This window comes from Penicillium griseofulvum (assembly GCF_001561935.1).
Source record: "Penicillium griseofulvum strain PG3 chromosome Unknown contig_91, whole genome shotgun sequence".
NCBI lineage: Eukaryota > Fungi > Ascomycota > Eurotiomycetes > Eurotiales > Aspergillaceae > Penicillium > Penicillium griseofulvum.
Window position 1 is genome coordinate 1,188,300 of NW_024467450.1, and position 13,654 is coordinate 1,201,953.

A 13,654-nucleotide genomic window follows, 5' to 3' on the forward strand; every position below is an offset into this window, starting at 1 on the left:
TCGCCTATTCAGGAAGTAGTTCATGAAGACTAGTCGCATCCCTGCAGGAACCATTCTCAAGTCCCGATACCTCACTTCGACGCAGGACGTGCAGGGTTAACACTCGTGTCAGATTGCCATGGCTGTCACTTTTCGGAGTATGGAGCTAAGACCACGAGTAGTCATGATCGACATGAACTCCATCAGCCAAGCCATTTGGTGCAGTTTAAGGGGGAGGAAACCCATCGAGACTTGGCCAAAAGCCCTTGTGCTGAGTCTTCCTATTGGGGGCCAATATCGACTCCCTCATCCACTTATCCCAAAAGAGAGAGAGACAGATCGCACTTGGCTGCGAGAGGATCAATTTGATTGGTTCTCCGAGGAGATTCAGATCACCAGACTTCAATTTTCCAGGGCCTTGGGCGGCTAACTGGGATATTCGATGGGCTGAGATCGGACACTATTGGCGACTATCGGGATGGCGCATCCTGTGTACTCGTAATTACGGGCCAGCCATTGATTGCTGACTCCGAGATCGACTGAATAATCTACATGTCGACTGCAGGTCGATCACGGTCCACTTGAGAATTCCGCGATTTGAAGGCCCGGCCCGTCTCCTCGAGGGGAGAGATGCACAGCACGATAGGTTTGTTTCCTTTCTTTTTTTTTATTGAGTCTGACAGATGTCAGTCACTTCGGCAATATCAATGTATACAAAAAGTGTACAGAATATGGGGAAGGGGAAAAAGGCTTTCGCCAGTCGCGGCTGTGAGTATATGTGTGACTGACACACATATTCTCACACCGAATGTGTCGAAATACATTACCACTAAGGATTACTATATCTCGTGGTACAGGAAATTGATGCGTCCAAAGTAAACCATGCATCTCATGGATGCATGCTTCGCTTCAGAGCTTCCAGGTTCGGGCTTCAGGAACCCCACCCCCCCCCACACCCCACCAACACACCACCCCCCCGGAAACCCCAGTTCATCCATTTGATTTGATTTATATTATTTCTAGTGGAGTCATATCAAGGATCCCTAGTCCACGGAGATCGTCGAATCAAACATTTTGCTATGCATTGCATCTCTGGGCTTGAACTGCCTTTCCCCCCTTTTTTTTCCATTTATTTTCCCCTAAACGTCATACAGAAGATCGAAATGGGCCTTTTCGACTCTGTTCTCACCGGCTGACTCCCCCTGTCGCCCCCGCCATTGTAACTGGGGCCCTGGTATATCTAGATCGGGAGGCGCCACGGTCGATGCGGAAGATCATCACTAGTTGTCAATCATCATATTCCTCTTCACGGCATGACCTGCATATATTTGCTATTTCCTTTCCCCTCTTCATATATAGATCCAGATCTATAGACCGATTGCGCTTTGGACGGCCTGTTTGTCTATTTTCTTTATCCTTGCTTCTTCTTCTTACTGTCAGCCAGAACCCAAATACCACCGGGGATTGGGTTTCAGAACATACTGGAAGACACCATCCTGAGATATACATTGAGATACATTGGTATCTAAGATATCCAGAGGGAGAAGGTATCCTTGCCTTTCTAATATACTGAGAACACCTCCCGAATAAAGATGGAGACTGTAGAGCCCGTCTCTTACGAGTTCCCCGGCCATGCCGTGGGTGCGTTTGTACACAGACGCCCGATGGACTCGACCCTGAGCCAGAACTTTCCCTTCTATTCACACCAAACAGCATCGTACTCGCTACCTTACCAGGCCCCGAGTAGCTTGCCTTACAGCTTCGCCCACTCGGCGGGTCACACACATACACACCCGAATCCCTATCAGCAATACTTTGTCCCCAGTCAGCATCCGATACAGCCGCAGCCACTGCGTCTCACAACGGAACAACCGTTGCAGTCTCTTCCAGAGATTCGCCCGGCAAAGAACGCCATCACCCAGACAGTAAAGTCTACACCCGACCATGGTCCACGAGTGCAGATTTCCACCGGAGGGAACAGTTCACCAGTCGGGGACGAGAAACAAACCGCCGACATCGCCTTCTCCACCAACGTGGATGTCCTGATGAAGGCAATCCAGGCAAAGCACGCCTCATCACCGACCCAGCAATCGCTACCACCACTCCAACACCTGGCACCACCAACATCACAGTCCTATCCCGCATCCTACCAGACTACCTCACCCACACCACCACGCTGCTACCATACCAACGAAGCCCAGCTCTCACGCTCAGGCAAGAAGCGCAAGTACAACTGCAGCCTACCAGGCTGTGGTAAAAGCTTCGCTCAGAAAACCCACCTGGATATCCATATCAGGGCACACACAGGCGATAAGCCATTTGTGAGTACACAGCATTGCCCTAAACAGGATTCAAGATCAGCAACTAATCCTTTTCGGACGTGGCAGATATGCAAGGAGCCCTCATGCGGACAACGTTTCTCGCAGCAAGGCAACCTGAAGGTAAGCAGCGGCAGCCGCGCCATGCACACAGAAACTTACATTCCTTAGACCCATCAGCGGCGACACACGGGGGAAAAGCCCTTCCAATGTGAAATCTGCCACAAGCGATTCGCCCAGCGGGGAAATGTCCGCGCCCACAAGCTCACCCATGACCAATCTAAACGGTTCGACTGTCGTCTAGATGAATGTGGGAAACAGTTCACCCAGTTAGGAAACCTCAAGGTATGTCTAATGTTGTCTATGTCATCATTCTCATTCAAAGCTAAACGCCCAAAACAGTCCCACCAAAACAAATTCCACGCAGCAACCCTCCACAATCTTACCGTCCGGTTCTCTCAAATGGGTGAGAACGGTTCGATGAACATGAACCCCGCAGATCGTGAACTGTGGATATATTTCGCGGGGCTATACAAAAATAGCAACAAGGGTATCAAGGGTCGTGGGAAGGATCGTCGGATCTCGACGACGAAACGGTCTGATGCTCAGTGTGATCCCATGGATCGAATACAGTCCGTTGAGTCTGAAGAGGGTGTTTCGAAAATGCAGATGCAGATACAGTTGCGCCGGGGGAGTTTTGATGGGTTCTCCGTTTATAATACTTCTAGCAGTGATGGTGATGATGCGGAGCCTTATTATATTGATCGTAGGGCTCATGTTCATGGACATGGGCCTTGAGTTCCCGGGCTGTTTATATTTGTATTCTCTTTTGATATCCCTTCTTTTTTAAATTCCTTTTTCTGCACAGATCTGAATACTTTAACTATATCTTTCTTTTTACACTTTTCCTTTAGGGTCAAAGATGTAAACGATCCACGAGAACATTTCTTATGTATTTTGGGATATCCCCGAGGGTTGTACAGTTGAATCAACAGGGTCTTGGTTTCTTTTCTTTTTTTCTTTGTACAACTTAAGTGTTACGCAGTTCGGGCGCAGATTGCGCCTCGAAATGAATTGAAATAATTTTGGAATAAATCAGGTTTTTTTCATTTTCCTGTCAGCCTTGATTCGAAGACCCGGAGTTAATTGTACAATATAGAGAGAAGCTAGAAAAAACAAGGCAAAAAAATGGCTCTCCGGGACATAAATCATTTAATGAAACAGCTCAAAGAGATCGAATGCGAGAACGCAGCATGCATAAGCTGATATCTGATCGAGATGGCATCCATATATGACATCTATTGCGCATCAGCATCGGCAATATCCAAATCTTCATCCGCAGCATCTTCCCGCTCAGAAACAGGTGGGGCCTGGGTGCCGAGGGGAGTAGCGTGAGCCAATGCATCGGAGATGAAGGCTTCTTCAACTGCAGCCTTTCTGCGGAACACGCGGAGCCAGCGCCGGCCCCATTGGCGAATGATAGCATCCTCGGGCTGAGTGCCGCTGCCGTCGCCGCGCTCCATCTGTTCATCGTTGCTTCCCGCAGCGACGGAGACGATGGAGTCCTCGATGTACTTGAAGAGGGCTTGCATGTCTGCGCGCTCACGAGCGAGAGTCTCGTCGATGACGCTAAGCTGGGGCTCATAGAGGCCGGGCTGGGTGCGAGCGGCGACGATCTGGCGCATGCGGTTGGTGACCTTACCGACGGTAGCGGAAATCATCTCGAAGACGTGGGGCTTTGAGAGGATGGTTCCTGCCGCGACAGACTCAGAGAGAGCCCATTCAAGAACGGAGAGTGGGCTGAGGATCGTGTAGTTAAGCAGTTTGTCAATGATGTTGATGGCAATACCGGGCTGGTCGACCCAGTAGTCCATGACGGAGCTGATAATTTGGCAGCGGGCGCGTTGAGATTCCGTGCCGATGGCCAGGAGGCGATCTTTGCTCCGTTCGATGCATGAAAGGACGTGGGAGAGCGATTTGGATCCGACGAAGCAGAGTGAGGTCACGAATGCGTCTGTCGAGGGAATCTTAGGGTCGTCGACGCCCTGGCTCTTGGCCTGGTCTTCAATGGCTGTAATAACGGGCTGAATCTCTTCGTCGCTAGCCTTCTTCCGAATCAGCTGCATGAGTTCTTGGCCTTCTTTGGAGTATGGTGCCACTGGAAAGTCAAATTAGCAACTGTTCTCTGTCGTCTGATCGTGGGTAAATTACGTTCGGAGGAATATTTGAAATCGGGGGTATCCTTCTCTTTGCCTGGCGTGATCAACTTCGGGTAGGGATCAGGAAGAGTTCCCTTAATGCGCTGGGCAAAGCTCAGCCGAATTTCTTTGTCCAAAGCACCCTGGATGAACGCCATTCTTGGATCAATGGCGGGCAGATCAAGATCGTCGGTCCTGCGAAAGTTTTAGAAGACTGTTTACAGCGTGGAGAGGCTGACTTTTTACTTACCACTCGCTCCATTTCCATGTAAACCCAAAGTTGCTCAAGTGGTGAGCAAACCAATCCAGGAAACGGTTGCTGAGCTCCAAATCCATTGTCTCTAGGCTGTTGTACAAGAATCGGATTGCACGGCCCAAACTGGGCGCAATTGCCGCAGGGGCAATCTTACAGCACTCAGTGAGAACAGAGTGGTAGTAGACGAGTTTGTGCTCAGCCGCTGGCAATTGGAATAGCTGCGAGAATACTGCGTCCACTGCCACATCCTCGGGCTTCCACGGCTGCACCTCCCCGATGAGCTCACGCATTCGGTCGAAAGGCGTGGCACGCTTCACGAATGTGGTAGAGGTGAAATAGCAGTCGATATCAATCAGGAACTTGGCCGTAGCAACACGGTTGAAGTCAAGGAGGTTAATAGTATCAACCAGTGCGTCCCGAATAAGAGAAGAGGAGATATCTGTGAGCGCAGGAACGGTGTCTACTTCTTGGTTGGCATACACCGAAAGGTAAACCTCCGGGAAGAGAGGACGCGGGCCGTTCGGTACAGGGTTAGGCACAGTGATCGTGGGGAAAGGAACCTTGGTCACCGATTCGAAAGACTTGGGCTCATTAATTTCGGCGTCCTGGACGTCTTTCCAAGGACGAGGGAGGCACTTAAGCTCCCAGCCGTGGTTGGCCTCCGCTTGAAGTTGAGTCTGCATCAAACTGATAACACTTTGACCGGCTGCCTCCTGATTTTCCTCGATGCTGAATGAGTTCACCAAATCGACGAGGGCGTGCGGCGTAGATGCGATAATGTCGGTCTTCTCTAGAAGCGCAGAAGCCTGGGCCTCGAAGCCCGAGGCAGGGGACAGCATCACATAAGGAATGGCGAACTGGATAATCTTTACCAATTCAAGGCCAAGAAGCTGAGGAAGACTGTTAGACGAGGTTCATCACAGGGAAATAACTCAACGTACATCTTCAGAAGAGGCAGTCTGGAGATCGACTGCACGAGCGAACAGCTCTTCCAGAAGAGGGAAGATACCGTCACCCTCATAGACCGGCTGAAGGATACCCAGGAAGCGAATAAGAAGCTTGACTTCACGCCATGCGCCCATATCAATGTATTTCTGCAAGGCCTCAGCTGCCTTGCTCAAAACCTCCGATCCGAGCTCAGGCTTGAGGCTATGTGCGACCAGGACCGTGCCGGCGATAAAAGGAATTTTCATGGGTTGTTCGAGAACGCTTCACACATCCGAGTTAGTAATATTCCACGGTGAATTGAGTACGCCGACACGTACAGATCAAGGGAGATGTTAACAAAGTCGCGGCGGATTTCCTCGTCATCGTAGTTATCCGCGACAGTCTTCGCAATACCCTGAACGTCATCTTCTGCTCTGCGAGCAGCCTATTGATAAGACATGAGCGTTAGTTCATATGGATCATTTAAAGAGCGCAATGCGCGCGACAGGAAAAAAAAACGAGGCCCATACCGATTCCGCGATGGTCAACAACTGTCGTCGGACCTGGGCAAACAATGGCTCCTCATATCTGCGCCTCTGGGGGCGACGATCAAATTCATCATCATCTGTGAGAATCACAAGCTAAGTTAGCGTGTTGTCAGGGAAACTTGTCAGATGTCTCTTACCTCTGTAGCGGCGCTTGCGCCCACCCCTGTAGCCCTGGTTTCGACGGTCGTTTTCGGCCATTGTGCTGTTGGATCAATCCAATGAGCCGGTATGATACCAGGTTTGATAGGGACAATGATTCTGGGTAAGTGGAAAGCGAGGGTGACAGCTTGGGAGCTTGAGGTGAATGGGGAGCTCGGGGGAAATTGAAGTTCCGGACCCGGTGCACCTGCCTTTCACAATAGTTCACAGTTCACAGTTCACTTGAAAGAGTTGGCTTATGCGGCCTTGTCTTTTTGGTCTTTTGGTCTTTTTAAGATGTCTTTTTTGAAAGATATTTTCTAATAGTAGTAGGAAAAAGGAGGGGAAAATGTAAGCTCTACGGTCTTTTCAATGTATACATCAAGCCAGGAATGTAATAGTCTGAATACACATTCCACTTACTATACAGTTACACTGTTCAAATCTCATTTATTCTTTACGCATCACTACCGAAAAAAAGAAGGAAAAAAAGGAAAATCGTCTGCTTGAGAACTGGAATGACATATAGCTCATGGCCGGTAAGTCGGAGGACCGGGGAACCAGCCAAGCCCGATGAATCTGATACAAGGATATTGCGAACAAAAAAAAAAAAAAGAAAAGCAAGGACGCAAAGGGAAGAACAAACGGGGATCTAGCGCTGCAAGAGATTGACCATCATAGAAGGGATCCTCTCGAAACTTGTATCCAACGAAATCTTCAAGATCTCTGATACATTTGTAGGAGATTCACCCCTCCATCCGGGGTCGATATCGGCTTGCTGCGTCTGGGGGTTCTTCCCCTCGGCCGATGAAACTATGCAGTCTCCGACCCCCAAAGGCAGACGTGCACAGAAAGGGTATCACTTTTTCCTCCCGAGAGCTGTCTCAGACACCTCAAAATAAACTCCAGGCCATGACCTCCCATTTCGTGAAAACCATCAGCCCTTACCACCAAGAAACATAGTTTCCGCTTCCCAGCCATTAAAGGATGCACTTTTCCCACTTCATACCACTCCCTGCTCACCAGTTCCAAGGCTCCACTATGTCCGGGGGTTGAGGCACACAAATCGAGTCCCCAAAGAAAAGAAAAAAAAGACAAGGTGCGTTCTCAATTCAGTTTACTCGAGATCATGATGGAACTTGGTTGGCAGGTCGAATCTTCTCACACACAGTGCAGATGGCGGCACAACGAACAGACGTATCCCTCGCAGAGGGCGGAGGACACACACTGGCCAAACTCAGTCAAGGTGGGCAAGCATCTCCTCCTTAGAAAGGGGTTTGAAGTTATCTAGGCCGAGGCCGCGGGCTTCGAGGGCAGGGCGAGCGTGAGGGGGAATCATTTGGGCGTTGAGGTCAGGGGCAATCGAAAGTTCTAAATTGATCAGCGGGGTTTCTCACTAGCGAGGATGAGGATCTTTTACCATGTCGTGAGAAATCGAAGAGGGCGGGGAGATCCTTAGGGGGGTTGTTGTGGTGGCGTGAGTCCGGTAGCCGGGTGTTCGGGTCGCGGAGCTCATCGAAGAAGGGGTGGCACATCGCCTCAACCGCGGACAACCGTTGTGTCGGGGTGTATTCCAGGAGGGCGGAGATGAGGTCAATAGCCTCGGGTGGTGCCTTACGGAAAACCTAGTTCGGTCAGCACTATTACAGACCTGGAAAGGATTGGGGAAAATACCTTGTTAAAGGGATGGGGCTTGATTTGAGGGAACTTGTGCTCCATATAGTTGGGGTTCATGGTGCGGATTTGTTCCCGAGTTGGGGTGCCCAAAACCTTGATGATTTCTACCAGCTGGTCAATGCCCGATTCACCGGGGAAGAGGGGCTGTCCAAGCATCAATTCTGCCATAACACAACCAGTCGACCAAACATCTAGCAATTAAATGTTAGAATCTAATAAAATAGTGCAGAAAAAGAAGACGTACCGATCTTTGTTGTGTAGTTGGTGGCGCCAAAGATTAATTCTGGCGCCCGGTAGTAGCGAGAGCAGATATACGACACGTTGGGCTCGTTTTCGATCAGAATCTTGGCGGATCCGAAATCGCAGAGCTTCAGGATACCAGTAGCTGGATCCAAAAGCAGGTTCTGTGGCTTGATATCACGGTGGCAGATACCCTGTGAGTGGATGTAGGCCAGCGACCGGAACAGCTGGTAGATGTAAAGCTTGACCTCTAGGATGGGCATCGTAGTCTTGAGTTTGTTGAAGTAACGCGATGCGCGGTAGACGGTCTCCGGGACATACTCGAGGACGAGGTTAAGGTACACTTCATCTTTCTATTTGGGAACATCGGGGGCACGGTCAGCCCACAGGAACGGGGGATGGAAAGACGATTGGGCGGGACACCCAGGAGACACATACCCTGTCGCCGTTTGAGTAGTAAAATGCCTTGAGCTCGACAATGTTGGGATGGCGCACGATCCGCATGATCTGCAGCTCACGGTTCTAGAAACTGGGTTAGTGATCCGACACACACACAGTGAAGGTCGAGAACCCACCTTGAACCGCTTATCCTGGAGGACTCTCTTGATGGCAGCATCTTCCCCGCTCGGAGCCATCTTGGTCTGAAACACAACACCGAAGGAGCCATTGCCCACGATCTTACACTGAGTGTAGGAGATCTCCTTGGATTCGCCAGTCAGTCCGTCTTGGACCTTCTCCCGAACCACCTCTGGGAAAGGTTAGCTCAACCCATTGAATATCCAGATCAGTATATCTTACCACCCATGCGCAAAGTTGGGAACAACCCGGGTCGATTCTGTGACATCGCGGAAAGAGATAGGATATGTGAAGTTGGTAAGACGGTTAAACCGGGGTGGAGTAGGGAGGGGCGGAAGGACCGATGGGAAAAGAAAATGGCACCCGGGAGCCAAGAATGTAGTAAAAGTAGGGAAGAAGAAGAATGAGAGAGAGGAGAAGGTGGGCAACTTTCGTAGAGAATGTTCAACCAATAAAGTCGAATCGAGTGAAATAAGACGGGTTAGACTAGGGAAGGTTAGGTAAAATTGGGGCGGGTTCAGGGCGAAAGAAAGGTGACGTTGATGGAATAGATTTCCTTTTTTTTTCTTTCTTTCTTTGTTTTTTTTTTTGGGGAGGGAGGATAAAAATTTATCTGATTCTTGATATTTGAAAGAAACAAATAAATAAGGGGAATAGATTCAAAAAAGATGAAAGCCAATGTCTTACGGAGTGGGCAATTCGGGAAGGGGGGGGGGGGAAGAGGAAAAAGAGAGGGGCGGGAGAGCTACAAGTTCAAGTTCAAATCCAACTTTCTCAGGTAATTACTGTTTAAAGATCATTTAGTCTTCTTTTTTTTTCCCTTTTTCTTTTTTTTTTTTTTTAAATTTCTATATATTTTATTACCTATACTGTATATATCTCTCAAGATATATATTTTATTTTAACTATTTACAGTATAGGTACTGTAACTTACAGTCATTTACCAGAGTTCGGGAAATGATATCATAGGTACGGGTGTTATTGGAGTATTTACCAATACATGCCGGTGTGCGAAATCCGGGAAATATTGGAAAGAAAAAAAAAGACTTTGGAGAAAGCGGAGTCTCCGGGGTAGTGGGAATATAGTCAAGCTATACATAGTATAGTATACTAGATCTGTTTATAGCTATACACCTTAATATATCCCCCAAAAATAGGCGAAAGAGACATAAATGATGTCGGGTGACCCAACGGTGATTTTCCCTGGAACCACTATTATTGGTTGAATTACTGTATTGTAATCTTTTTTACTATCACGAGACCAGCTGACCTCGAAAAAAAAAAGAAGCTTGGGCCAAGTGGTCCAAGCTGCAATTGGAGCTGGACCGGGTCCAAGTATACTAGTATACTCTAGGGCTAGTTATACTAGTTACTATATGTTATACTACAATTAACTATTGACGATTTGGCTTTTCTCTTCCCGACAGTTGTAGCTCCAGGCCCCGAAAAAACAAAAATAACACACCGGTAATTGGGATCCAGACCGAGCGAAAAGACATACAAATCAGAAAAAAGCTATTCGGCCCGGAAAATCTATCGGGAATTGAAAGGGGCTCCCGTTCTTCCATTCTTTCGATGATCTCGATACCATCAAAGTGTGTCTGTGCAGGGATCCCTTGGCATGTGAGTCGAAGCTATCTCAGCCGACGCCCCAGCTCGGGACAATCATTGGGATTCCAGCCGTAGTCCCGTCCATGCAGCTGGTACCAAACCAGATGAACACCACATATGAGATGTATCAGAAAAGCGAAGGGATCAATCAGAGAAAATCGAGGTCAAGTGGAAAAAGAACCCGTATGCTTGAAGGGGTTAGGAATGTTGGTTCCTGGCACAAGCAAGCATCCTACTCAGGTACTAAAAAAGGACGTTCCCTCGACTGAACTTGGCCCCTGCACTGTAGGGATGCACCTGGCTCAAAAGGTTAACGTTGAGGACCTACCCATTTACCTCGTACTGTTTTGTATTTGTATGGTATTTACACGGTATTTCAACAGTGCATTTAAACATTGAACTACTGTAAACCATTTAGCATTTACCTACTCCGTATATCTGTACAGTTATAAAATATATATATCCCTCAGGCACAATAATTATTCCACTTCTAATATCTACAACGCAGTAGATCAAAACCATGAGAGCTTCCCCTCATCGACGTCACCGGACGTCGAGCAGGTGACCATGGCTTGGGGATCGGAATCGCCACAGTTTGGTTCAAACTGTCATGCGACTTTGCTACCTAATATTCTTGACACGAGAAAGGAAAAAAATGACGCCCCCTCAGCAAGGGTCTGACGCCGTCAACTCGAACGAAAAAAAAAAGAATCCATGTCATATCCAGAACCATGCACCGGTACAACCATGACTACATATGTACACTCGGGATTCCGAAGTGTCCATCGGGTCTCGGCAAACAATATGCCCAGCTATTTGCTGACAGCTAAAACCCAAAATCACTTATTGAATTGCTTTTTGTTCGGGGATCAAAGTGGATTCAATTCGATATTCCCTGTCAGCCACAGCCTTGGAACCCACACATAACAGAGCCTCGGACGTTCGTATCGAAGTATACAAGTATAAAATTGCACAATGCATCACGCTATTGTTTCACGGACCCGGGATGAGGCACGGGATGCGTTCCTGGCAAAAAGCAACACTTCCCGGCTGGCACTGGCACGATGTTTAAAATGTCGATGCATATGCACGGGAGCACGGGAGGAAACCGGCGGAATGCCCAGCCCAATAGTGCACTGTCGGCATGTACGGATCGTAAAGCATGGAAGCAAGGAACGGCATTCCGTTCTACGGTATCTCTGTCAGACACGTGGTTTACCTCTCGGAATAGCGAACACAGAGAGAAAGATATAAGGTATACAAAATAGCACTTGACGTCTAAGTAATTGCCATACTCATATGATGTTGTACTCTGTAGTATCTAAGAAATGCCAAGCAAATATGCGAATCATCTCGGAGGTTATTGGCTCAACCTTGAAATGGGGTCTTCCCACGCTATGGCCAAATCTGCCATGGATATGATATCTAAATCTACCTTCCGACTGTAGAAAAAGCGCACGTTGCGTCTATTCATATTCGTATCAGAAACAGTGTTCAATGGTTGAAATGTATGCTACCTGATCGATTATATCCGAGGAACAAGTACATAACTTCACATTGTACCAACGTATAATCCATCCGGAATAGGTACACGATGAACCGAACCTTGGGCAAGACCTCCATGGAACAGATAGATAGAAATGCAAAAGCAATAAATCTAAATTGCCGATATCTACCAATGAATTTCACCAGAATGAATTTGCCTTGTGGCAAGCTACCCACATTCATTTCCAAAGGAAATTACATTCACGAGAACAACATGTTGTGCTCCGTATGTAGGTATATTACCAAAACTAGAGAGAGCCTGTCAATTGGGCAGAGACACTCGGACCCTCTCAAAACTCTCTCTCTTTCATTTTAATTCGTCTACGAAGAATATCATCCCGGGACAGCCATTTATCCGGGACATACATCCCTAGGTGCATCCCGAGCCTCGAAGATAACTGGCCAGTTTCTTCTATAGTAATCGGGAACCCGGTAAGAGATTTACGAAAAAAAAGAAAGCCCTAAAACAAGGGTTGAACGGGGGATATGATGTCACTGGAGTCTGATAATCAGTGTCCGAACGCCGATTATCAACCCCGGCACTTCCAATTGCGAGAGAGTAATCAGACCCAGCCACACTCGAAGCAGGGAACTGGGTGACCCCATCAAAAGACTTCACAATTAGCGGGTTTGGGTACATAAGTCAGGCTTGAAATATGGAGTAAGTGGCTGAGGATCCCACATGCCATATTGGGATAGAAACATGGCATTTTCCTAATATACAACATTGTAGCATTATAAGGAGTACAAAGAACGTACTTCATTTTCTATTACAAAATACTCTCCACAATAACCCTCCGTATCATTTTCGAGAGCGAAACATGGGAGACCCAACATATAAATGAATCCACTTTACCGAGAAACTTAGTCCAGCAATTGAGTGGAGATGAAGCAGAAACGGTTCCATTCTACGGAGTGGGAGATGCATGGCCACTGCTGCACTCCGGAGTATTCTACCAATTAGATCAGTTGCTCTAGTGCCCACAGCATATGTGGAGCATTCTTGTATGGTTGATTTGATTTGTGGTCTTGGGAAGATGCCGTCGTTCGTCCCGGTCACCGCTTTGGGTATATACGGGCATTATCCGGGACCATTTTCCTCTCCGCTTTGATTTGTGTGCCTGGGCAAGGATACCCTATCTTTGTCTCAGAGCTAATTCTGAATTTGTCTTTCTTAGATATCGTAAACCTGAAGTCTTTATAAAGTAGTCCAATTTGAAAAATCTGAGATTTTTATGCATGTCTAGTGATATGATTTTTTATGGGTCAACACCTCAACATTGATATCCACCATCCACCTAGACAAAAAGAGCTGATTTTTGTACATCCTTTCACTAAGGCTTTGAGTAGAAGATAAATAGAATTCAAAGACATATCACAATGAATACTTTACAACTGGATCAATTTAATCAAAACTTGTTTTACATTGGCCCGTCTATGATGCGAAAAACATAACCAGAGCTATCTGCAGGCGCAGCCATGCATCCCAGATCTGGCGATCCGATAGACCCAAAACATGGCCATGCAAGGAAATGAACTGGAAAGATAGCAAGGAGACACAAGATATCAGACCACAGGCCAAACCGAGATGCAGCATCAGGTGGTAATGGAAAAAGAAATCAAAGAAACGGAGTGTGAATC

The 13,654-nt window shown here is 47.6% G+C and overlaps 3 protein-coding genes across 3 annotated transcripts; 1 reads left to right on the top strand and 2 right to left on the bottom strand.

Annotated features, from left to right (window-relative positions):
- Positions 1-1,571: 1,571 nt before the first annotated feature.
- PGRI_067370 (C2H2-type zinc finger protein) lies at positions 1,572-3,095 on the top strand (the record flags this gene model as incomplete). Its single annotated transcript, XM_040794451.1, has 5 exons — positions 1,572-1,620; positions 1,693-2,300; positions 2,367-2,420; positions 2,469-2,642; positions 2,700-3,095. 5 exons carry the CDS (start codon positions 1,572-1,574, stop codon positions 3,093-3,095), a joined length of 1,281 nt encoding a protein of 426 aa, XP_040649701.1.
- Positions 3,096-3,595: 500 nt separating this feature from the next.
- Positions 3,596-6,424, bottom strand: PGRI_067380 (NCBP1 family protein; the record flags this gene model as incomplete). Its single annotated transcript, XM_040794452.1, has 7 exons — positions 3,596-4,455; positions 4,509-4,690; positions 4,746-5,641; positions 5,693-5,960; positions 6,017-6,123; positions 6,209-6,303; positions 6,364-6,424. 7 exons carry the CDS (start codon positions 6,422-6,424, stop codon positions 3,596-3,598), a joined length of 2,469 nt encoding a protein of 822 aa, XP_040649702.1.
- A 1,177-nt stretch (positions 6,425-7,601) lies between these two features.
- PGRI_067390 (GSK family serine/threonine-protein kinase) lies at positions 7,602-9,125 on the bottom strand (the record flags this gene model as incomplete). The annotated part of the gene is made up of 7 exons (XM_040794453.1): positions 7,602-7,735; positions 7,785-7,989; positions 8,039-8,232; positions 8,286-8,634; positions 8,720-8,803; positions 8,857-9,029; positions 9,080-9,125. The coding sequence occupies 7 exons, from the start codon at positions 9,123-9,125 to the stop codon at positions 7,602-7,604; spliced, it is 1,185 nt and encodes a 394-aa protein (XP_040649703.1).
- Between the last annotated feature and the right edge of the window lie 4,529 nt (positions 9,126-13,654).